This window comes from Falco punctatus (genome assembly GCF_963210335.1).
Source record: "Falco punctatus genome assembly, chromosome: 1".
Taxonomy (NCBI): domain Eukaryota; kingdom Metazoa; phylum Chordata; class Aves; order Falconiformes; family Falconidae; genus Falco; species Falco punctatus.
This window is the reverse complement of record NC_137580.1, coordinates 111,321,729-111,345,157: the sequence shown is the minus strand read 5'-3', so window position 1 is coordinate 111,345,157 and position 23,429 is coordinate 111,321,729. Positions and strand designations below refer to the sequence as shown.

General features: G+C 52.7%; 2 protein-coding genes across 13 annotated transcripts in view; one reads left to right on the top strand and one right to left on the bottom strand.

Annotated features, from left to right (window-relative positions):
• SYNRG (synergin gamma) overlaps positions 1-6,497 on the top strand; it is a 43,539-nt gene extending 37,042 nt beyond the window's left edge. For 4 of the 6 annotated variants that reach the window (XM_080399486.1, XM_080399483.1, XM_080399487.1 and 1 more), the window contains 3 exons: positions 914-1,024; positions 1,478-1,513; positions 2,529-6,497. In XM_080399486.1, the coding sequence (XP_080255612.1) occupies positions 914-1,024; positions 1,478-1,513; positions 2,529-2,660 (279 nt within the window). In that variant the 3' untranslated portion in view covers positions 2,661-6,497. The remainder of the gene's footprint in view (positions 1-913; positions 1,025-1,477; positions 1,514-2,528) is intronic. The other 2 variants (XM_080399484.1, XM_080399488.1) reach the window with 1 other exon arrangement.
• A 2,233-nt stretch (positions 6,498-8,730) lies between these two features.
• DUSP14 (dual specificity phosphatase 14) lies at positions 8,731-22,474 on the bottom strand. 7 transcript variants are annotated; one of them, XR_013930052.1, is made up of 6 exons: positions 15,767-22,295; positions 13,499-14,664; positions 12,746-12,866; positions 12,612-12,652; positions 12,284-12,382; positions 10,728-10,844 (listed from the first exon to the last, which is right to left on the bottom strand). XR_013930052.1 is itself a non-coding variant. In XM_080399620.1 (5 exons), exon 5 carries the CDS (start codon positions 10,724-10,726, stop codon positions 10,130-10,132), a length of 597 nt encoding a protein of 198 aa, XP_080255746.1. In that variant the 5' UTR covers positions 10,727-10,844; positions 12,284-12,382; positions 12,612-12,652; positions 12,746-12,866; positions 22,316-22,473; the 3' UTR covers positions 8,731-10,129. The 7 variants fall into 7 exon arrangements, 4 of the variants coding, with proteins under 4 accessions (XP_080255746.1, XP_080255747.1, XP_080255745.1 ...); XM_080399620.1 differs by lacking the exons at positions 13,499-14,664; positions 15,767-22,295 and adding an exon at positions 22,316-22,473 and having other exon boundaries at positions 8,731-10,844; XR_013930053.1 differs by lacking the exon at positions 15,767-22,295 and having other exon boundaries at positions 13,499-15,760.
• Positions 22,475-23,429: the final 955 nt, after the last annotated feature.

Sequence of the window (23,429 nt, the reverse complement as noted above, 5' to 3'; positions counted from 1 at the left end):
TCAGCATACCTAGAGTGTAGGTTAAGAGTACACGTGCTCTAGGATCACACTATTTTTTTAAGCTTCTTGCATTTCTACTCATTGTTTTTATTTGCAGTACTATCTTCAAGCAAAACTTCAACAGTTTTTAACTGTCCTTATGCAAATTTTAAGCCATCTATCTTGTATGTAAGATTACTTGAAATGTAAGATTATGTATTGGAAAAGTGACTACCTTAATTTATTACTTATTTGTGGGCTTATTCTCCCAGCCTTTGCCTCTCGTTAACCTGAGCTTGTGTATGGCTGGTGACCTTAATTCTTCTATGGTTTGGTTAACCTTAGTATCCCATTTTGTACTGCTGTCCCGTATTCTACATTCAGAAAAACCATCAGAAAGAGTAACAACTGCCCTTTTTTGATCAGGCAATAATACGGAATTCAGGACAATAAACACTGATACAAACACCACTTCAAATGCTAACTAGTGAAGGCTGTGCTGGCTGATGCCTGTTTCCTTGCAGCTGCACAAATAGTTGTTGCATACCACTGTTTATCTTCATCCAGTTCTTAATGCGCTGCAGTTGAAATGTAGCAGCCGCCGCCTGGGCTCTTTTCTCAGAAGTTTCTTCCCCTTTTGATGTGGGAATGTGGAACTTAAGAATTCTTTCCTTTGTAGTCTAACCCTTTTTCAAGAGCTTGAGTGTTATAAATTAATGCTGATAGAGATTGCATAGCAGGATTGCAAATACATACTAATGGCTTTGATTAAATCACCCATCAGTTTATGAGAAAATGTAATATGTCATCCCTGCCATGTTGCCGGTGTGACACCATGGCTCTCGGTAGCAACCGGATCAATAATTTTTCTTGTGATGTCTGAAACTTTTTCAGTTACTGAAAATGTCTGAATTTTATTGTCTTATTTCTTTAGCCAGATGAAAACTCACTGGATTTCTCTTCTTGTATGCTGCGTCCAGGGATTAAAAATGCTCAAGATCTTGCCTGTGGAGTGTGCCTCCTAAATGTGGATTCAAGAAGTAGAGTAAGTATAATGGCCTTTACTGCTAAACTAATTTTTAATTTACAGTTTGGACTTTCAGTTAGGCCTTGGGTGTATGTAAAAAATTCTCACAGCTATAATTTGTAACTGGAAGTGGCAAAGACAAAATCTGACCAATAGATGGGACTCAAAAGGTTAATGTCCTATATTCATTGGGCTTGGGGTATGACACAGATGTGGATAAAGGGTTGAGTTAAATTGTTCATAACGGGGAAGAAACTGGGATACTAAGACTCAAAAATTTTATATATATATATTTAAAAATAAGAATCTTTTACTGACTTTTCTTTATGAAATGCATCTCTGAGGATCACCAGGAGGGGACTGATGGAATTAGCAGAGCTGGGAGGGAATCCCAGGATATGTACAGGGTAATGCCAACCCATTAACTATATCGGCAGTTTTGCTGACTTTTTGGTTTCAACGTTATTTCAGAAAGAAGAGAAACCTGTGGAAGAGCTTCCTAGAAAAGTATGAATCTGTAAAAAACATACTCTTTATAGAATCATTCTTAGTTGAGTGTGGAAGGCTGAACTGCTAACTGGCTTTCAGCTGTCATTCTCAATTGTACCAATCATTAATCCGTTTCTTCTAGTCATTTTTTGTGACCGTAACACTTGATCTGATCAACTAACATGCTCTAGAGCCTCCCCTTTGTCTTGTCTGCATGCTTGTATCTTGTGAATAGCTTTCTGGTTTTGTGCTACTTCTGTTGTGTGGTAGAAAATTCACTGCAGTGAGTTCCTGAGTTTGTAGCTGCCTGTGTGTCTGTTGCAGAAGAGGGGGAAATGTAGGGTTTTTTTTGCTACAAATATTGACTTTTGGCTATATGTAGTACACAATGGCATTTTTAGAAATCTGTGCAGGAAATCCAGGGTGTGGGGGACAGGGTTAGAATATTTTTTTAAAATAGGTAGCTGTGAAGCATTGGAAAGTATCTCCTAGCAACAAACACTGATATGTTTTAAGCTTGTTCATGGCTTCATGCACTCTGTTCAGAAGCTGCTATTGGAAAGCAGATTCAATTAATAGAAGAAAGTAGATCAAACTCAACCTAAGATAACACTAATATCAAGAATTGCACCTGGTTAAATCACAACAAAATTTGTGCCAGTGAAATAAATGCAGTAGCTAGCCACTGGCTGGCGGAACAAGCTTTTATCTTGTATGAGTATGTCGCAGAACATGAATCAAGGTGAGTTAGTTGCCAGGTGTCAGATCAGGCAGCATGCTTATCAGATGGCTCCCTTAATACAGGGTGTAACAGGCAAAGTATGCATCAGGTGTGATGGCTGAAGTTTTTGTCCACCTGCAAACCCTTTGCAGACTAAAATAGAGTTTATTGGGTGGTCTGTTCAGAATGAGAGGGTCCTACCATGCTGTGCCATTCTGGGGTGATACCTGTGCAGTACCCATGTTCCACTCCAGTTTCTAGATCCTGGAGCAGATGAGACTGGCACACTCATTTCAATTCTTGTTATTTTAGGCCTTTAATTCAGAAACGGATAACTTTAAGCTGGCATACGGAGGGCACCAATACCACGCAAGCTGTGCAAATTTCTGGATCAACTGTGTGGAGCCAAAACCTCCAGGTCTCATTTTGCCAGACCTGCTCTGAAAGCAGTGGCACTGAAGATGTATCGAGTCTAACAATGCAGGACACTTGGGGTAAATGGTATGATAGGGTAAGTGGAGAGGCTTGAGGCGTGGTTAGTGTTTGAAATGTTTCAGTTTGATTTGTGTACTGTAACGGGTTAAAGCCACTGTCACGTACAAATCGCTCGTGAAGAATTTCACTTGAAGTGGCCAGGGTTTCAGAAATAACCAGAAAAAAATGTGTGGCAAAAAATGCAGCATTTCAGTCTTTCTGAAGATGAAAGCTGGTTAGTCTTTGGAAAAAGCAGTCTGCTAACCAAGCGCATGAAGAGAGGCCAATACCTTGCTTCCAAGAAAAACTGAAATGCTAGACTGATTTGCATAGAAGTGACCACTTAAATACTTGAAGTACGTATTTGCAAACAAATCTCTTCTTTAATGTTTTTGGTATATGTACCATGATGTTTTCCTTTAAATATTTGCTGCTATAATATTACAATGCATACAATGCATGAGTCACAATAACTTTCAAGGCAAAATGAATTACTGACTTAGAAGGAACGAGACTGCAGAGAGCCATTGTATATTTATACTACTTCCACTGTTCTGTATTGTAAATTATACTGTATTCACATGCATAAGTGGTTAGTACTGGGGGATAAGGACTTGAAAAAGTTGTTGATGCTTTCCCTATGAGATCTGGATTCTTCAGTACAGGCAGCTGGATTTTAAAACTTGTCTTTGCTACTCTGTTGTAAATATAGACAATCTCCTTTCTTGGACTTGTCCTGAGCTTACAGGTATGATTTCTTACGTTTCACCGGACCCCTTGGTAGTTGTGTGGCTGCATCACTGTTGAAAATTGGACTCCACTGATACAGCGTGTCTGCTCCTGTATATATATATATATATATATATATATATATATATATTACCCTTTTCATATGTTAATATGCTTTTCTTGGTGGGATGCCTGCGTGTAACTTGTGCAGTCTAGTGCTGTCTGTAATAACGTGTTTCTCTGACTCAGAAGTGGCAGCACAAGGTGGCCCTTAGCTCCTGCTGCAGCTTGGTGTGATTTAACACTGGAAGCTGGTGGTCTTAAGCAGGTTATTTTTTGAAGTAGGGTATTGCACACCTGCCATTTTGTTGCTTATGGTAGGTACACCTGTCTGGATGGAAGGTGGTCAGTATAATAATCACAAAATGTTACCCATACATCTAAAGTACCCAATTCTCTCTTCAGATACAATATCCAGATGACAGTGCAATCGGCTGTAGTGCTAGTTAAGGAATTTTAAACCTAGTGGGAGCTTCATGGCATTATTATAAGAGCCTTACCACTATCCAGTCTTGCTCAGTCTGCAGCAAATGAAGTGGGGTATACATCCATCAGGTACAACTTGTTTCTTAATTCTATGACTTAAATTTCTCAGATCTCTAGACAATCTCCCTTCCCTCCAAAGATGCCAACAGCTTTTCCAAGTTAATCTTGCCTCCATTATAAGTAGCTGACACTGACCGGTGGTTATTTGCTGATAGAAATTACAATGAGGAGAAACAATGCTTTGAATTTAAAAAAAAAAAAAAGAAAAAAGAAAGAAAAAGGCTTGGTTATACTAAACTATTAATTATACCAAATGAAAGAATCTTGGCTAATAGGAGTGCTAGGTGTCTGGCCCCTTATTTACACAAATGAAAATAAATTTTCTTGCTGCCTGAAATTAACTCATTCATAAAATAAGCAACTTGTGCTTCCAGTTGCAAGCTCAAGCTAATCAAGTGGCAGATTTTCCATAGTGTGACAGTGACTGCCTGCCTTCTGTTGCCCAGTAATTATCAAAAAAAAGGGCAGTCACTCATTGCTTGCTCTCTGTTTCATTTATTAGGTGTGAAATAGTTATCAGCAGTCGGCACCATAGCTTTTGACCACGTACATTGTTTCCCGCCGTAATTAGGGACTGCTGTATACATCACCAGTGCGAGCATTCCCACTGACGTTTGGGGCCACTCGGCACAGTAAGCCAGCACTGGCTTTTGCATCCTGAATTACAGAAGCACTTAAGCATTGTCTGACTTCAAGCAAATGCCTCCTCTTGCTGCTAGCAAGGGGACTTCTCAAGTGGTTTTGAGTATCTGGCTGATGCAAAGGCTGTTGCTTATGAAATGCTATATCGGGAAAAGGGAGTTTATTGTTAGCGAGGGTTTTCACCGCAGTTCCTGGACACTTAGCTAGATAGGATTATTTTTTTTCTAATTAAAAGAGAACGCCACAAAAAGAGAGGCCACAATATGAAACTTAAAGCACCCGCTATTTCAAACACAGTCCCAGCTATATTGTCATAAAAGCATTTTTCAGTCATGTTTTTCTTGTACTTGTTAAGCAAGGGAGTTCCCTCTCCGAGATGTATCCAGCATGTCTTTGGTCCATAAAAATAAGGAATCAGTGCTTACAATTATAATTGCAGCAGAGCTTACTGAAGTATGACCCTGCTGCTTGCTTGCTCCTTACAGAAGGGGAAGCAGCAGGCAATATTACTGCGTTTGTGGCAAGCAGAAAGCGTTCTTCTGAACTGTACACCTTTACTTCATGGGGAATATACCAAATGTTTTGCATGTAGATACCCTCGATAAAGGCATTGCACAATGATCATCTCACTTGCATATCCTAGTCATTAAAATGACTCACTGTTGCATTCAGCATCTTCTCAGATATTACGTTGCCAGCCGAAGCCCAGTGTCCTTGCAATCTGTATCCAAGGTTACAGTATTTTCTACAGTGCATTGTACCAGACCACGTTCCCCTGCTTCCTTTGCATACGGGCTAATGGACGCACTGCCTTTCGCTTTGGTTGTGTTGAATCTTGCAAATGTAACTCCTTTTTCTGCATGTATTCTTTCACTAGAAGAGAGAAATGGGATTATTTTTTTTTTAATATATGTGTTCTCTGGAGCTGCCCTGGGGTTGCCTATGAAAAGTGATTTTTCTGTATGTGTCTATTTGGAATTCTGAGAGATTATTTGCTTGGTTATTTAATGTATATATCACTTTACCCGGTTGCATTTCTGTGCTGTCTTGGTGTGTTGCAGTTTTTCCTTGGTGGTGGGAGCGCTGCGGAGCGAGCAGCCTGCTCCAGCCTCTTCCCCTGCCCATCTGTCGCCATGTTTTGGTTTGAGTATCTCCCCAAGCTTGTGGACCCGTGTTGGCTGTAGCTGCTTGGAGGATATTTGTGGTGTGGGAATCGTTACATATGCACTTGACCATTCCACTGACTTTTCCCCACTGGCAGCAGCTTCTCTTCACCTGGGTCTGTTTTGAACAGCTCCTTCCTTGAAATTTGTGTGTTATATATGAAGTGATAGTGAAGCTCAACCTCAGGTTGAGAAGCAACTGATGAAAACCCAATGAATGCTTTTATTTCTAGTTAGCTATTTGTCAGATTAATTAAACTTGAAACAAAACCTGCCTTTTCAATAAAAGCTGCTATTGTACAAACTACTTTTTCTGAAAAAAAAAAAAAAAATTCTCTCTGGACCTGTATTTAATTCTAGTTCTCAATATTAAAAATATAAATGTCATAATTTTATGAAGTGTCAGAAAACTTCTTATATTGTGATTCTTTATTCTGCCCTCTGGGCGAACGTTATTTCTCTTCTAGAAGTGGTTTTGTGATTAGTAGTTGGAGCCGTTTCGGTTTGTGCTATGCTGGAGTCACTGCTGATATTTTAATTCCAATGAGAATAAGTGTTATTAGTTGACTTTAGTACATTGTTTACTCCCTTAATTCTTGCAATGATTTATAAATCCTTTGTTGAGATTCAAACCTTGTATTCAATAAAGAGCTCATTTCATAACTGACCAACCTGTGAAGTGGCTTGTTCCAGGATGCAGCTAGAAAAAAAATGTTGCTTTTGCTGCTTGCTGATACCCAAAGGTTGTCATCTCCATTCAGAGCTGTGTGGGCTGGTCCAGGGGGCTCCCCCCCAGAAACACATGGGCAGCAGAAATCCTCCCTGCCTCGGGAGAAGTCTTGAAAGGTTGACAAAAAGGGCCTTAAACACCATGAAGCTGTGTAAGTGAAACCTTTGCTGTGGCTGGTATTTGAAAGACATCTCACTGGGTAACATATAAAATACTCTTTAAACAATGAAGGTACTGACCATTCGAAAAAGCCTGTGGGGAGTAGGAGGAATGATCTTCCCCTCAAATCCAGCTGGTGTGCTTACAGCAATCCGGAGTTAAACTGCGGCGCTCTCTCTTCTTTGGTTTCTATAGATTTGAGCATGCATGAAAAACTGGATTTTGAGGAGGAAATAAACAGTCATATAGAATACCTTTTGTTGGAATGAACACAAGAGGAACTTCTGCAAAGCAATACCTACAAGTATTAATACCATTGTGCTCCTCATAATAGAATCCCTAATGGGTATTTCAGATGAATTCTTTATTTCCTAATGTGCTTTATTAGGCAATTACTTTTTTTTTTTTTTAATAGGTCTAACTTTCCCTTTTGTTTAAAAGTCAGTCTTGATGCTTTCTTGGCTGAACATTAGTTCCCCTCCCCTAGGTACTAGGGCAGTGTGTGTATAAAATCTACACAGTAATTCAAAGTGGAGAATTTTTACCTTCCAGTTTTTTATAGACAAAATACTGTTAAATTATACATAGTCTATTTTTTTTAGGTAAAGTTTAACTTTGCAAGCAGATTTCAGGGTTTTTTTGGTTTGGTTTTTTTTCCCCCTTTGAAATGTCATGCTTTTGAAACTTCTTCGGACTAATGACCAGGCTTGGGTTTTAACCTCTAGTTCCCCTTCTTACCATTTCCCTGGTTGCAGTTTAACTCATGCTAAAAATAGAGAGATGAGTAGAAAGTGTTTTTTTAAATAGACAGTCAGTCTCCTGTGTCTGTTTGTCACTAAAACCAGGACACAGCCATGAAACCTGAACTGCGTGCAGCTGATGGCAAAACTCACGTTTATTTCAGTGGGCCAAAGCTTCATCCTTGCACATCTGCAGAAACCGGAGATTTCCCTTTGCCAGTGCGGGGCTGTGCTTTGTGCGTGTGATACTGGACACCGAGATCCAGGTGTTGGTACTGTTGGGGAAAACTGGTGTTGGAGTATCTGGGGGTATCTGTGTGCAGTTTTGTCTAATGGATAAAAGATTTGCAGGGGGAAAGGGAAGAATACATACGTGTGTGCAGGAAGTGTTTTGGCTTTGGATGCCCTTGCAATGTTGAGGAGTTCCAGTAACTCTCCCCACGGTGGTGTCTCCATGCTCAGGTGTGGCACTGACGTGGGTTGTTGAAGCTGTGGCTGATCTCGTGCCTTCCCTGTCTGCAGGGGCTGAGAGAGCTCTCTCGTGCCCGTGTACCACCAAGCCCCCACCCCCCACCCCCCCAGTAAGCAGCCTCGCACCTAATTTAAAGTCTGTGAACTTCTACAGCAGCCCTCGCTGACCTTGCTGGGCCTGACTGGAGCCTGGAAATTACAGAGCACCGTTGCCTTCCCCTGGTGAGTGTCAGCCAGTGGCATTTGCCCAGACTGGTAAAATTCCTGTCTCTGCAGTAAATTTGAAAATTCCAGGTCAGAGCTGGTCAAAGCCTCTGTATCAAATTCACTCTGATCTAGACTTATTCCAACCAGGTCTGGTTTTACCCATGATCCAAATGAGGTTGAGGCCATTTGTGCAGCTTTGTATTGGCGATAACAGTATTTCAGCCCTAGTGGCTTCTAGTCTGGGGAAACCAGAAACTAACACATGCTGCAGTCCTCACACAGCACGCGGTTCAGCTTGGAGAAAACCCTTAACCATGTCTGCTGTTCCTTAAAACCTCAGCCGTTCAGCTAAGTGTAAATTAGATAAACATTTTGAAATAGCCAAATTAATTGGGTGGCTTTTGTGATGAGGCCCAGGAATTGCAGGACACCTGCATGGATTGGAAACAGATTCGCCAAGTGACAGGAACAGATCATGGTATTTTTCTCAAGACTGCGGTCCAGATTTGTTTAAAGCCACTGCTCACTATTACACCATGTTCTCGCTGTGACTTGAGATACATTAGCACAGTTCTGAATAGGAAACCAACACATGTTCTTGTTTAATCTTTATTGATTTTTTTTTACAAGTATAGAATCTCATTTAAATCAGATAGCTATCTCAGCATCCAGCAATCTGTGTATTCCTCCTTCAGAGATGCAACAGAGGACACAAACGTCTCACTGAGGAACAGACTTGCCTTGCTCTCCTGGTTGTCCAGTTACTCTTCAAGGAAACCAGTCCCTTCCCATCTGCAGGGAGGGGAGCGACATCCAGGAGACAGTGGCTACACCACGGAAAGTCTTCTCCCATCTCTGGGGTTGGAATTGTTCTCGTCACACACAGAACAAGGCAAAGCCTTCTCCGTAAAGCCATCCTTGTCCGGGAGGTTGAACAGATCGCCATTTTGCGCAGAATAATTCTAGAATGCAGCATAACCTTGAGGACATAATGAAGTGATTTAGAAATGGGCTAAGGCAGATCACAACCATACTTAGAGCTACGTAATCAAGCAGATTTACCTACTTCCGATTTACTGGTTGATTGACTATTAGAAAACACAGCCCAGCCCCTTTGGAAGGTGGCCATGCACACAGAGTTTCCTAAACACTTCTTTGGCTGTCCGGTGTGGGGAGGGTTAACCTCTCGCTTCTGTCTTGAGCCACATTTGGACAAGATCTCTGTTTACTTTCCACCCACAAAAAACACCAGCATTTTTCAGTAGTGTAAGTGTATTCCAGGACTCTGGCCCTGGCATGGAATGAGTGAAAAAGGATCTTGTATTTATTCGATTTGAATCATTCAAATTTTTTTTGACTTGTGGCCGACATGGACTGACTTAACTTCTTTTTTTTTTTATAAACTTTTACTACAGATTAAGAGCTGACTAAAGACCTCAAACACTATATACTGAGAGTCACTACGGATGTTAAAGAAAACACCAGCACTAGCACCACAAGCCTGCACGCCCGCGTTCCTGGCTCTCGGAAAAGCTCACTGCCGTAGAGTAGGACCTCGCTCATTCTGTGCTAGTGCCGCTCCCTAGCCACTACAGGATTTTGCAAGGAAGCAAACAAGCTATTAACGAAATATCCAGGCTACCGCATCACAAAGCGCACTTTGTTCATTAACTCTGCCAAATGCCTTTTAGGCCTTTCCTCATAGGATACTAATAAACTGACTAAAAAAGGGAGGAAGGCTTTATGAAAGGAACAAACTTATAAGGAGACCTCATTCTGCTAAATCAGAGAAATGCGGATGGGGGAATCCCTGTAGAGAGAAACGCTTTGAAGGGAATCGTTGGCCTTGCAGGTTAGTGAGGTGAGAATTAGTTGAGGTTCTGCTGTATGGTAAAGAACCAAAGTTGGCTGTAGAAGGAGAAGGGAATGTCTCCAGTCTGGTCGACTCAGAACAGCGCGTCCCTTCTGTTGTGCTTCCTGTCTGCAGTCACATTAAATTCCCCAGTAAGGCATCAGGGGTCTCCTCTCTCTCTCGTAAACGTCTGGGATGATGCCATATGGTGTCTGTACCATTTTAACCGTCGTCTTCCCAAAAAGCTTCCTCTCGTAGTCTATCAGTTGCCTCCAGAAGCCCACGTTGGGGCGTATAACGGGGCGCCTCGATTTGACCCAGTTGTATGCCTCAAAGAGGGACACCTTGTGGTACTTCATCAGGTAGGCGATGCAGAGGGTGGCCGACCTGCTCACGCCAGCGGCACAATGGACTAAGGTGGCCCCGTGCTTCCGCGCCACGCTGTTAATCTTGTCGGCAACGCTGTCGAAGTACAGGGAGATGGGGGCGTTGGGCATGTCAGCCAAAGGCACTTTCACGTATTCAAACTGGGGCCAGTTAAAATTGGGAATCTCGATGGTCGCATTGATTATGCAGGTGATTCCCCGGGAGAGGAGCAGGTGCCGGTTGGAGGCGACGCTGCCCCGGCTCAGGTACAGCGAGGGGGTGATTTGGGCGATGCCCCCGAGGGCACCTTCAGAAAGCATTCGCGGAGCCATCAGAGTTCTCGGTAAGGAGTTGTGGCTTCTGGAGGTCATGGAGGATCTTGGCACTCACGCTTCCATTATGGGAAGAGATCCAACGGGATCTTCAGCCAAGGGAAGGATTGTCTGGCCTGGTGGTGGTAGGACAGCAAGACCTTCCTCCACTTAGTCACTGCAAAACACAAGCAATGCCATGTGAGCGGGGCAGCTGTCCGATGAGACCATGTCTATGCAAGAGAAAAGGAAAACCCAACTCACCCTCCTGTGGCCTGGACAACCTCCTACTGGCAAACCTCCGTGGGGTAAGGTGGTTCTGGGTTTGCACAGTGTTTATTACCGTGGGGCCCCCAGGCATTGCCTGGACTGATATTAACAAAAAAATCTTCCGGCCTAATTAGCTGCAATTACTTGTCAAGGGTTTAGGCAGCCTAAACCTGTGGGCCCGGACAGCATTTCACCTGGATTAGCATGTGGAAGATTAGCTATGCCTCCTCCATGCTCAAAAGCAGCAACTTCACAACTGGCCAGAGTCCAAAGGCATGGTGAGAAACAGCTGGCTCCAGCTGGTTGCAGGTGCCAGCAACTGAGATTACCCTGCCTTCTCCCCAGTGCCACCTTCTCCTTTTTTAGGTATACAAAAGGCCCCACCAAAGTACGTAAACAGAGGAAAGTCGCTCATTAGAAAAGGCAGTGAGTCATGTCCATCCAGATCAGTCATCGGCTCTCATCTAGGCTGGGGAAGTGTGGAAAGAGTGACCTGGTTATGTCAGAAGCTGAGAGTAAAACCGAAGCAGAGGCTGGGACAAGGGAGGCTCTTTTCCTGCTGCTTTAATAACTGACTAATGCTTTGGAGTCTGCCTGCGTGAGCCACACGACCCCGGCTGCCCAGGAAAGACCCCCGCTTTTGTTTCCCCTGCTCCTTTCGGACTTCTCCGGAGCCACAAGCAAGGGGCCGAGCCCTAGCGCGTTAATCACTTGCCGGACCCACTTAGCTGTGCGTCCTCCAGCCGGAGATGGGTGGTGGGAGAGGTGCCACTCAGCGCGAGCCCACCCAAGTGTTGCTGGGTGCCGCGTGGAGGGGAGCTGGGAGATGCTCAGTGCCTTGGGTGGGAGGGCGTCTGTCCCTCCAGCAGTTACCTGTCCAGGTCAGAGTCCTCAGAGGGCTGAGAGACCCCAACTGCAGCCACCGGTCGGGGGCCACCGGCTGACACAACAGGCTGACGACTGTCTGCACCCCGTGCTCTGGGGAACACCGGCAGGTCTCGGCAGCAGTTGGTAATGCTGCCAGCAGATTTTTGGCATGGCGCTGCAGCATGGTAACTTAATGACCATAACACGGTCTCCTCCATGGCTTGTTCCCTGCTGGCAGCTTATTGCGCAGCTCCTGAAACCGTGGGCCCAAAGTGCCGGTGCTGCCTGAGTTCATGCCCCAACAAGATTTTCTCTGCAGCTGCGAGCGCTTGCCTTCCCCTGCAGACACCCCCACCGCAGTCACCCAGCTGGAGCAGCAATGAAAGGCGTGTTTTTTCAAAGGAATAAAGTCCTTTGAGCAGGGGAAATCCCTGCTCTCAAGTAGCTGTTACTGACAACGCAAAGGATTCAGGCACTTACACGTGGTAGCAAACTGTCCTGCTCCAAATCACCGGCCGGCACACGGATGCTGCGGGCTGCCCAGGCTGGGATGTCTCACAGAGTGTGTCCAACCTTGAGCTGTGGAGAGAGCAGGGGTTTATTGGGATCTGTGCTGGGCCCAAACAGGATACCAGGCAGCCCCCTCTGCTCAGGTACGTTTAAATCACCCCATTTAGGTGGTTGTCCAAGAACTGGGGGACCACAGCTTCCCTGCTTGCTCCCTGGGGACAGATAGAGGCCTCAGGAAGGTGCTTGCTGCCGAGAGCCTAATGTCACCAATTGCTGCCAACACGGCATTCAAACTCACCATGGGCCCAGAGGAATCGGAGGCTGGCGCAGAAGTCATGACTCAAAAAAAAAAAAAAAAAAAAAAAAAAAAAAAGTAAGTTTAAGTAATTAATTTGCTCTAAAGTCTCCTTTAGCATCCGCCAAGACGCTCACCTAGTCCCAGACAGCTGCTGCAGGTCTGTGTTTCTTCTGCCAGTGCGCTCCCTGCTCTGGATCCCTGAGGTGCTGCTGGAATCACCAGTGCAGAGCTGGTGCCGTGAGCCACAGCATCCTCCTAGAAAGTGGATGATGGGGGCAACATCCCCTTCTTTTATTTCTGCAGCCAGACCAGAAATAACACAAGCCCCTGGAGCGCCAGTGAAGCAGCTGCCTGCCAGGAAATGCTGCTGGACCATAGGGGAGAGGAGCGCGTTGCCCCCGAAGCAGCCCTGGGCCAGGCAGACCCTCCCGCGCCCTCCCTGCCTTCACGCAGCTGATCCGTTGCCATTCCCAGGACTCACTTTCCCCGTGAGCGGCTTTAAAATTATGAAGGAACCTGCACGCTGAGCGTGGGTGAGGGGCAAAGGGGCTGGCTTTGGGGATGGGTCAGAGAGGGGAGCTGCCGGGCCTGGCAGGGCTGGGTGCTTCGGCAGCTGCGCGGCACGATGGCTGGCTGGGGCGGCTTCGCGCCGGGGCTGTGCCAGCTCGGCCATGGCGCAGGGCTGCTGGGAGGCAGGGCAGGCCGCCAGGCGCTGGCAGGCGCTGGGGAGCTGAGACAAGCTGGCTGGAGGCCAGACGACAAACCCCAACGGGATTTTTGACTGCCGCACCTCCCTCGAGGAGGCTGGGAAATGTTAGCAGGGGGCAACCCGCAAACAGGCGGCAGGGGAGGCCGGTGGGTGCTACCGGAGCAACTCGCCTGCTCACCTGCCACGGGCCTGCCGGTGCCTGGGCACGGCGGCGGGGCAGCAGCATCCCCGCAGCAGGGCACCCGGTGTGCTCCCTGCCCTGCCTGCCCCACTGTGCTGCGGCACCTGGGCTCCAGCTGCTCCCCCGGGGAGCTCCGCGAGGCCTTTGCTGCTTTCCATAACGTGGTTCCTGTTCGCAGGCACCAACTTATCCAGGCATTTGCATGTGACAGGCTGGGCTGGCTCTGCAAACTGCCGCTACGGGCTGGCAGCACGGTGCCTCGTGCCAGGCGCAGCTCCGGCGCAACCACCCGAGACGGCAGCGCGAAGGACGGTCAGTCGGACAAGCGGCTCCCCGGGAGAGAGGAGCAGCGCCCCAGAGGTGTCCGTCTGTCCCACCGCTGCTCGCTGCCAGCACCAGCAGGGCAATGGGGTGCGTTTTGGGGCCAGCTGGGAACGCAGGTGGGCGCCCGCAGCCCCGTGTCCCAGTTACACATCACTTCCCTGGGGCTCCAAATGGCTGACACCAGGCAGTGCTGCCTCTGCTCGAACCAGAACAGCTCTCCTCTGGAAAGAGTTAACGTTTTGAAGAGGAGTTCATTATATAAGCGAGAGATAAGGCTGCTGTGCTCCCTCAGACCAAATGCCTGGTATCCAAGGATGCCGCCTTGCCGGCCGACCACAAGAGCAGATGCTGGGGGAAAGTCACTAAGGGAGAGGGGCAGGTGCCAGCATCCCTTCCCCTGTTTCCCAGCTCTCACAGCGGGAGCTGGCTGGGATGCCACTGCCACGACATGCTGTCTCAGGCATGTGACAAAGCCACGGTCCTGCCCACACATACCAGGCTGAGCAGCTGCCGGCTTGCAGGAAGCCTGAAAATGAAAGGGGCCTCGTCTGCCTCGGATGGCAGAAGCTGCGTGTGGCGCCTACCAGGCTTGTAGGTGCCAGCCCTTATCTGCCCTGATAGCTGCTCCTCGCAGGCCTCCTGCCCGGCCCCAGCCGGCTCCGGACAAAGCTTTGCCTCAAGTCTGCTGTTTCGCTCCCGTGAAACTCCGTTTGCCTTTCTCAGCACACCCGCTTTATCCTGCCGTCCCTGCCGTAATCCAACACTGCTGCTCCCCGTGCAGTCGTTCCCGTTGTTGTGCTGGGGCAGACAGAGGGAAAGAGCAAACAGCCTTTTCCCAGCTGTTGTTGTGTGGAGAGAAAAAAAAAAAAAAAGAGAGAGAACCAGCTGAAGATAAGCAAGGCACAAGACAGCACAGCTCCGGCTGCGCCACCTGCGGCACCTGCAAAGGACGGGCTCCTTGCACGGGGAGGGGTGCTGGCTGCGGGTCCTGCCGTGCCTGTGCACAGACGGGCAGCTGTGCTCGTACAGCCAGTCTGCACCATCCCTGACAAAAAAAAAAACCCACATCTCCTCCTGTTTTTTCTTGGTTTGGTTTTGGGGTTTTTTTTTTGGTTTCTGAGCGGTTGCTTAGGCTGGCTGGTCACACAAGCCGGATGGCAGTGTCCTCGGGGTGCTGGAGCCTGGCTCGTCACCCCACGAGGGGCGGCGGGCGCTCCCCGGCACACTGCACCCGCTGGGAGGTGGTGCAGGCTGCGGTGCCGAGGGTCAGAGCTGGGCTGTCCCCAAGGCAGCGTGGGCAGGGGCCACCTTCCAAGGCAGACGGGATGTGGTTGTGGTTTCCTGCAAAGAGCTGAATTCCCAGAGGGTGCAGCGTGGTCCTTTGGGCAAAGGCTGGCTGGGGGTGGGCCGGTAGCAACCAGGTGTTCCTGCCATCCTTTGCTGGGCTGACTCCAATTAATAGACTAATTAACCTTGTAACAGCCCTGACCCACAGCATGTCACTTTCTAGACTCTGCCTCCGTCTTCCCCGTGCACAGAGACCAGCTGCCACCCCCTCTTCACCCCACTGGGGAGGGCTGGGACCCCCCGGGGTGGCAGAAGTCCCGGGGGTCCCTGACCCTGGTGCCACAGGAGCAGCACAGCCCCCTCCCTCCCTGGCAGAATGGTGGGTTCTGCCATTCCTCTCATTTGCATAATCAGGGTGGGGGAAGCAAGTGGATAATTAGAGCCTAGAGATGACCCCAGTCTTCAAAGCCTCTGGGTCCTTTCCACCACAGCTCTCAGCCAGCACCATCCTGGGGTGCAGGTTTATAGCAAAGGGATACTTCTCCAGCACCCATCGCGGCTGGGACCTCACCCTGCACCCACCAGCTCCCCGCTCTGCACCGCTCAGATAAGGCTGCCTGGCTCATATCAGTGCTCTGTGTGTTTCTGCTGTACCTCGAAGGCCGAGCTGTGTGGTTTGTCTGCGGTTGGGTCTGCCAGAGGAAGGGACAGGTGCTTTGCTGGTGGTCGCTGTTCCTGTGGAAGGCTGGTGGTGTGTGCCTTGGTGGGGCTGGCCAGTTTGACACTGGGTTGTGTCCCACCTGGGCTGGATTTCCTGGCATCAGAGCAGCTCCTCTCTAGGCAAGGGGGGGTTCAAAAGCACTACACCACCACGGGTGGGCTGGTTTGTGTCTCAGGTAGTACAGGCCTTCAGAAAGGTCACGGCTGGCAACGCTTATGGCTCTGTTCTTCCAAATGGTGCGATAGCTGGAGTTTGTTTCTCTTGCTTTTGTTCCCAGGAATGCAGTCCTGCTAACAAAGGCTGCAATTCCCACAGGAAAGCATTCCTCGTTCCTGGACCTCCTGAGAAAGGCTTGAAAACACCTCTGAAAGCTCAAAAGACAGAGGCAGGCAGGCAGATGTTGGCTAAATACACTGATCCCTCGGATAGGAGGGGAGAGCCTTGCTTGTCAGTCTCCAGACAATGAGCTGGCAAGCCTGAGCTTCTGGTTTCTTACTCTGGTGCTGCTGAGTGGTTTTCTCTGATTTTTAAGGCTGTGTTTTTGTTGGTTTTTTTTTTTTTTTTTTAAAGGGCTCCTCTGGCTTGAGAGCAGAGGCTGGGGCTTGTCCCTAAAGGACTTAGGCAGGACTTGCAGTTTGTGTTGGACTGTATGTCAGTAACGTGGCAGTGCAGCTGGTACCTGGCAGAGGTGGGAGCATCTCCCAGGCTCTTCTCCCCCTGGAACAGATGAGATTCTGCAACTGCGTGGTGTGGTAGCCAGTTCACCGGGTGGGGAGGGATGGCTGGTCCTGCTCTGGCTCTGCTGCTGCCCACCGGCTTGCCCTGGCTCTCTGGCAGCTCCCCTGCTCCTCCTGCCCTCGCGCTGCTGGGAGGGCTGCGGCTCAGCAGGGCACCCTCGGAGGGTGCGGAGGGCAGGGCCCCAGAGGTGCTCAGCAAGTTTGTGCATGGGGAGGACCAGGTGAGTCATGGGCCCTGCTCTGCTGATAGAGCAAAGGCACCAAAACACCTGGTTTTATTCCCAGAGCATCATCTGGGATTTGAAGCAGGCTTGTGGGCTGGGTGTGTGAAATGTCAGTACTGAAGCAAGCCTTCTCCCCCTTCCCAGGAGAGGAAAAGTTATTCATTTTAGAGATGACAAATGCTCTCTAATGCTGCAGTAAAGAAAAGAGTCAATATTGCAGGTGCTGAATGAACAAGCCTGCTCAGGGCCCTTCCTAGCCAGGCTGAACAGCAAACTGCTTCAGAAATGGTCCTGGAGAACAGCATTGAAAATAAATGTGGGCAGAGAGCACAAAGTGCAGCCACTCCCCAGGTCGGGTCTCGCTTGAGCTGAGTTCAGGGGAGCCTGGAGCGGCCGCAGCTCACCCAGCCAAGCTGAGAGGGGGGAGGACGTGCGGGAGCCGCTGGCTTCTTGCTCCTCTTCCTGCCCCTGGCGCGGCTGTTTGCTCCGCTGGGGTCTGCGCTCTCCTGCCTTGGCTTGTTGGGGTGTGCTCCTGGTGCCGCCGCAGGCCCCCTCGGGAGTGTGGTTTGTGGTTCAGAGCCAGCAACGTGGCCTCGTGACGAAGGGATGAGCCATTTGGATTTGAAACGGGGAAGCAGGAGGCGATGGTGGAGTGGCTTGGCTGTGGCAGAGGATGCCTTGACTGAACCCTGATTGATTCCTGCTTGCAGCCTGTGTTATCCTCTCAGGCGAGCACAGGATGGGAGCTGTCAGATGTTAAATCAAGATAATAATCTGTCTACCCGGAGCTCTGAGCAGGCCTGGCTGCCTGTGCAGCACCAGCGCAACCGGGTCCCGGCGCTGGCAGGAACACCCTGGTAACTCCCCGCGGGTTTCGTGGCCGTCGCGGGCATGACATGACTCCCCTTGGCACAAGCAGCTCGCGGGGTACGGCTGCCAGGGATGCCTGGCTTACCCTTGCTCACCCACCCCAGCCCCAAGGTGTTCGGTCCATAAGCTCAAAGCCCCGTTTCCCCTGGTGCGGCGCTGCCTCCGCCACACACCTGGAATTCAGGCTGCTCCGTGACCCGAGCCAGCCCTCTGGGTTGCAGGGCTGACAAACCCTAATTAGCCTGTCCCAGCCTGCTGCGACGCTGCCTTCGGTGACAGCAGACGCTCCTGCATCACAGCTCATCTTCCATGAGCACCGCTGGTGTGCCTGGTGCTCTGGGTGGGCTTGGAACAGCCAGGGCTTGGCGACACCCCGCTGGTTGCCTCCTGCAGCCCGGGAGCAGCATGCTCCATCCTCACCCTCGCAGCCAGCCCCCGCTCTCGCTGCAGGCACGTCGCACCACCAAGCCTCAGCCTGTGCCCAGGCTGCTGAGGTTAATAGAGGGAGCAAACTTACGCAGGGGTTAATGAGCAATGGCAAAATGCACGGGGAGCACCGCAAGCCTCTGCAGACCATCAGGGCACGCCTGACGGTTGGCGGCTGGCGGCTCCTACCTCGGGCCAGCTGATGAGCTCCTGAAGATCCAGCAGCGCTCTGCCAGCCCCTCGGCCCCTCCACGCTCTGCGAGCCCAACCTAGCTCCCCCATCTGCTATTCTCCCAGCACCAAAGGAGCAGTTAAAAAGGGCGGTGAGGTTTTTGGAAGGATCTATCTGAGGATGCTACTTGGCCCACCAGCCAGGGCCCCCAGCTGCCTGCGTGCCCCTCCCGGCGGGGGGAGGCAGCTCCGCTGGCTCTCGGTGCATGCTGCCACTACCTCCTCGGCGAGCCACGCAGCCGTCCCCTCCTTGCTGCTGCAGAGTGGGAACGGGCAGCGCTGCTCCCTCTCCACTTGGCAGCTGGATCCCGCCAGCTGCGAGCAAAACCTCAGCCACAGAGTGGCCGGCCGGCGCGCAGGGATGGAGCAAGGTGGGGGTACCGCCCAGAGCACGCTGGTGTTTATACATTCCTGCACGATACAGCTGCTGTGCTCTGGGGACAAGCTTCCCTCATCAACCAGCAAGAGGATTTTATGCGAGAAAAACAAACCATCTTTCTTTTTAAAGCGATGCCTGTTATTTTGGAGCCATCGGCTCTAACGTGCCATGCTCTGTGTGCCAGTCACTCGGAAAGAGGAGCAGGGGCACAGGGCTCACCTGCAGGGCCCCAGCACAAGCCAGCAGCGCAGCCATCCACACCTTCCTTAAAAACTCTGGTGGGGTGCATGAAACACTTTAAAACCCAGAATTAAGCCTTCAGGAGGCAGGAATGGGATCCTACAGTTGTGAGCAGTATCAGATCCGTACTCAGCTGAGCACCAAGGGCTGTTGTCAAACCCTGAGCCCAGATGCCGGCTATTCCAAAGCACCACTGCTTCTTTCAGTGCCTGCTGATGGCATCTGGATTGCAGGTGGAGTTCAGAAAAGCTCCCCTGCTCTGTCCCCAGCTCTGGTGTTCCCAGTGTGCACACACGACCCGGGGGGGATGCATGGGGAGAGGAGCTGGCACGCGTGGGGAGCAGACCCACACCTGGCTCTGACTCCCAGATGCTGCAAGATGGAGCCTTGTTTTTCCTGGGGATGTGCCCTGCGCAGTCACAGCTGACAGGAGGGACACAATCTCTTCCCTGTTAGTTGAGCAAAACAGAGAGACCTGGTGTGTTTGCTGGTGTGTGACCCTGCTGGGACCAGGGCTGCTCGGCTCCCACCACAGGGCTCGCCCAGGTCTGTGCTGCTGGGGGCTGCCCTGTCCCTGCCAGCCTACCCTAAAACCCATAAAATTGAAAGCAGCTGCAAATTCACTGCAATGTGCCCTGGAAACCATCTGGTGCTTCCATGCTGGCGCTCACCCGGAACTTTCCAGGGGCACTGCCAACTGGTGTATGCTGAACACAGCCCGACTTCTCCGGGGGGGTCTCAAAGCCTGGCATCCTCTGTAAACCCAGCTGTGCCATAGCCCCCGCCGCAGGAATGCCCCGTGGCAGCGGCTGCCCACGTGTTCCAGGGCCAGGCAGCGGCTCAGCACGGGGCAGTGAGAGGAGGGAGCAAGAGCTGAAGGGAGAGGAGTGAGGAAGCAGGATGGGAATGGGCTGGTCGGCTGCGCCCAGCCGCCCGCCTGCAGCAGCTGTAAGGAATGAGGTCACCTTCTCAGCACATCGATGGGGTTGCTTAGGGTAACAGGAAGGGAGGCCAATTTTAATCAATTACTTGGAAATCAAGTTTACATGTGGTAGCAAATGCTTCCCATGGAGGCAGCGCAGGGCCAGCACCCCTCACCTCCCGGTGCGCAGCTCTGCCTGCTCAAGGCGTGGCAAAACAGCGTTTTGCTCGGCAGAAGGGACACTGAGCAAATCCAGATTTCCTTTGCGAACCAGGCCTCCCGCCCCTGCGGGCTGCTGCTCAGGCTCCCGGCGACGGGAAGGGACCCGCAGCACCCTCTGCGCTGTGGAGGGGGATGTTGGCAAAGGGAGAAATTAAGTCTTGTCAGGCCAGGTACCCCAGCCCACGCAGGGCTGGAGCAAGCGCGGCGGCACTTGTTGAGCCTTCCTGCTGGGAAACTAAAGTCTGCCGGGTGTTTGGGGGTTGTTTTGGTTTGGGGTTTTTTTAAAGTTGTTTGTTTTGTTGTTTTTTTTTTTTTTTTAAGTGGGGGAGTAGCTGTGAGAGGCTAGTCCACCAGCTGCAGCCTTGGCAGCTCCGCAGGCATCACTGCTGGGGCAGGCACCCCCAGCCCCGCGGTGCCCAGCATGGGTGGGCAGTGCGTTTGCCTTCCAGTTCAAGGCTTGATTCCCAAGCAGCCGGGGCTGCCGTTCAGCGATTTCTCAGCTATCTCCAGCTGCCAGAGCCCAACCTGCCAGACGGTTGCATTTTTGGTTGCATTATGGTTGCTCAGCATGTCTTTTTTTTGAAGCGATAAATCCGCGGGTGCGTGGTGAGGGCTGTGTACCTGGAGAGGGCAGGGGCTGGGAGAAGCTCCTGGTTTTCTGAGGCATCCCCCCGCCTTCTAGGGAAAGCCACCCTGGAAGGAAGGTCCTGAGCAGTGGTAGGAAGCCGGGAAGGCTTCTCCGCTGTGCTGGTGAACAGCCTCGTGTAGATGGCCCCGCTGGAGCCAGCGCATGGGGAGTGGGAACGAAGCTGCTCCCGGCACCCGCTGCCTCTTCCCTTCTCCTCGTTCCCGACTTCTGCCGGGACACTCGGACGCGCCCCGGGGCTGGTTCCTTGGGACAGAGCCGGTAGCGGCTCCCAGAACAGAGCCTGCTTGAGACCTCCTGGCGTGGGCTTCTGCCCTTCCTTCCTCCCCCCGCAGACAGACCTTCCCCCACGCCCGGTGTGCTTCTAGCAGCGGAGCAGCCCGAGCTCTGCCCTGCCAGCTCCTAGACTCCCGCTGGGATCGGGTACCGACCTGAGCCACGCAAACGTCAGTATGGCCCTGACCCACGCGGGAGCCGTGCCGGAGCCCGGAGCAGCCGGGGCTTGGGTGAAATCCCTGGGATTTCAGCGTCGCTCGTGGAGGAAGGCTGGGATGTGCGTACCCCGCACAGGAGGCGGGCGAGCTCTGGGAGGCTGGGGGGGCCGGACAGCAGCACCCCCACACCCTCACACCTCCCGGGGGCAGGTGGGCTGGCACGGCCGCCTGGCTGCTGCGCGGGGTCGCCTCCGCCGAGCCACGGCAGCCGATCCCACCGGCGCTCTCCCAACCGGGGGCTCTTGTTTGGAGGCAGCGTGCTACCGAGGCCAACCCTGCCACCGGGAACGGCACGCGCCGAGGCGGACGGAGGGGTCTGGGGGGGTGGGGTGGGGTGGGATCGGCCCCCTGCCAGAGCGGGGACGGCGGGCCCGGGGCACCCCAAGGGAGCGGAGCGCTGTGCCAGCCCATCTCCCCCGTCCCCGGGGCCGCGGCGTCGGGGATAAACTGAACTTGCAACGCGATACCGGGGCAGCGCTCGGCGCTTCAGAATAAGAGACTCGCTCGGTGCCCAGGCGGGTTAGCGACCCCCGGCCCCCCCGCTCACCCCCCGCCGGGAGCTCAGGGCGCCCGCAGCCGGGGTGCCGGGGGTCGGGGTGCCCCCTCGAGCCGGGGGTGCCATGGGCGGCCGGCACCCCGCAGCCCGGGATGGGGCGCTCCGCTCCGGCGCGGGCTGGGGCTCCCACCTGGAGGGAAGCGGGGACCCCCGCGCTGGGCCACCGCGCGGCGGGGGGGCGGGGTGAACCACCCCTTCGAGCCGGGCTTGCCCTGGGGGTCCAACCCCCCTTTTTGCCTCGTCCTGCTCTTTCAGGCACCTCCCGGCAAAGCCCCCCGGCGTTCCGCGCCCCACCCCCCCGGTGGTCTGCACCGCCCCCCTGACCGCGGCCGCGACCACCGGTCGGCGGGGGGGGCTGATCGCGTCCCCCCCAGCACAGCCCCGCTCTGACGCGGACGGGGCCCCCCGGGACGGCGAGGGGCGCAGCGGGGGCACCTCTCGGGGCTGTAGGCGAGGAGGAGGCGGCGGCGTTACGGCGGTCGCACCCAGCCCCCCCCCCCTTCCCCGAGCCCCCCCCGGCCCGGCCCGCTCTCACCATGGCTCCGCGGCGGCTCCGCGCTCCCCCGCGGGCGGCGGGCAGGACTTTTATCGGGCGGGCGCCGGGCTCCGCGGCTGCGGCTGCTGGGGCCGCCTCCGCCCGCCGGGCCGCGGTTACCAGGCTACGGCGGGGCCCGGCCCGCCCGGCCCGGCCCCCGGGCGGGGGCAGCTGCAGCCGGCCCGGCCTTAAAGGGGCCGCCGCCCCGCGCGGGTGCGGCAGCGCTGGGGCGCGGCGGGGCGGGGGGGACCGGGGGCGCTGGGGGGCTGGCTGTAGGGACGCTGGGGACAGAGCGTGGGGGCGAATGGGGGATCCCTGGGGGCTGGGGACACTGGGGCCAGTGTGGGGGGGCGAATGGGGGGTCCTTGGGGGCTGGGGACACTGGGGCCAGTGTGTGGGGGAAAATGGGGGGTCCCTGGGGGCTGGGGACACCGGGGACAGTGTGGGGGGGAAAATGGGGGGTCCCTGGCGGGCTAGGGCAAGTGGGGACACTGGGGACAGTGTGTTGGGGCAAGTGGGCATCCTTGGGGACAGTGTGTGGGGGAAAATGGAGGGTCCCTGGGGGGCTAGGGACAAGCAAGGACACTGGGGCCAGTGTGTGGAGGCAAATGGGGGGTCCCTGGAGGGGCTGGGGACACTGAGGACAGTGGGGGGGGGAAATGGGGGGGTCCCTGGGGGGGCTGGGGACACTGAGGACAGTGTGTGGAGGAAAATGGGGGGTCCCTGTGGGGCTGGGGACACTGGGGACAGTACGTGGGGGAAAATGGGGGGTCCCTGAGGGGCTAGGGACAAGTGGGGACACTGGGGACGGGGGGGGGGGGGGAAATGGGGGGTCCCTGAGGGGCTAGGGACAAGTGGGGACACTGGGGAGAGTGTGGGGGGGGAAATGGGGTGTCCCTGGTGGGCTAGGGCAAGTGGGGACACTGGGGACAGTGTGTTGGGGCAAGTGGGCATCCTTGGGGACAGTGTGTGGGGACAAGGGGACTAATGGGTGTCCCTGGGGGGCTAGGGACAAGCAGGGACAGTGTGTGGGGACAACTGAGGACAAATGGCTGTCACTGTGGGGCTGTGGACAAATGGGGACAGTGTGTGGGGAAAAATGGGTGTCCCTGGG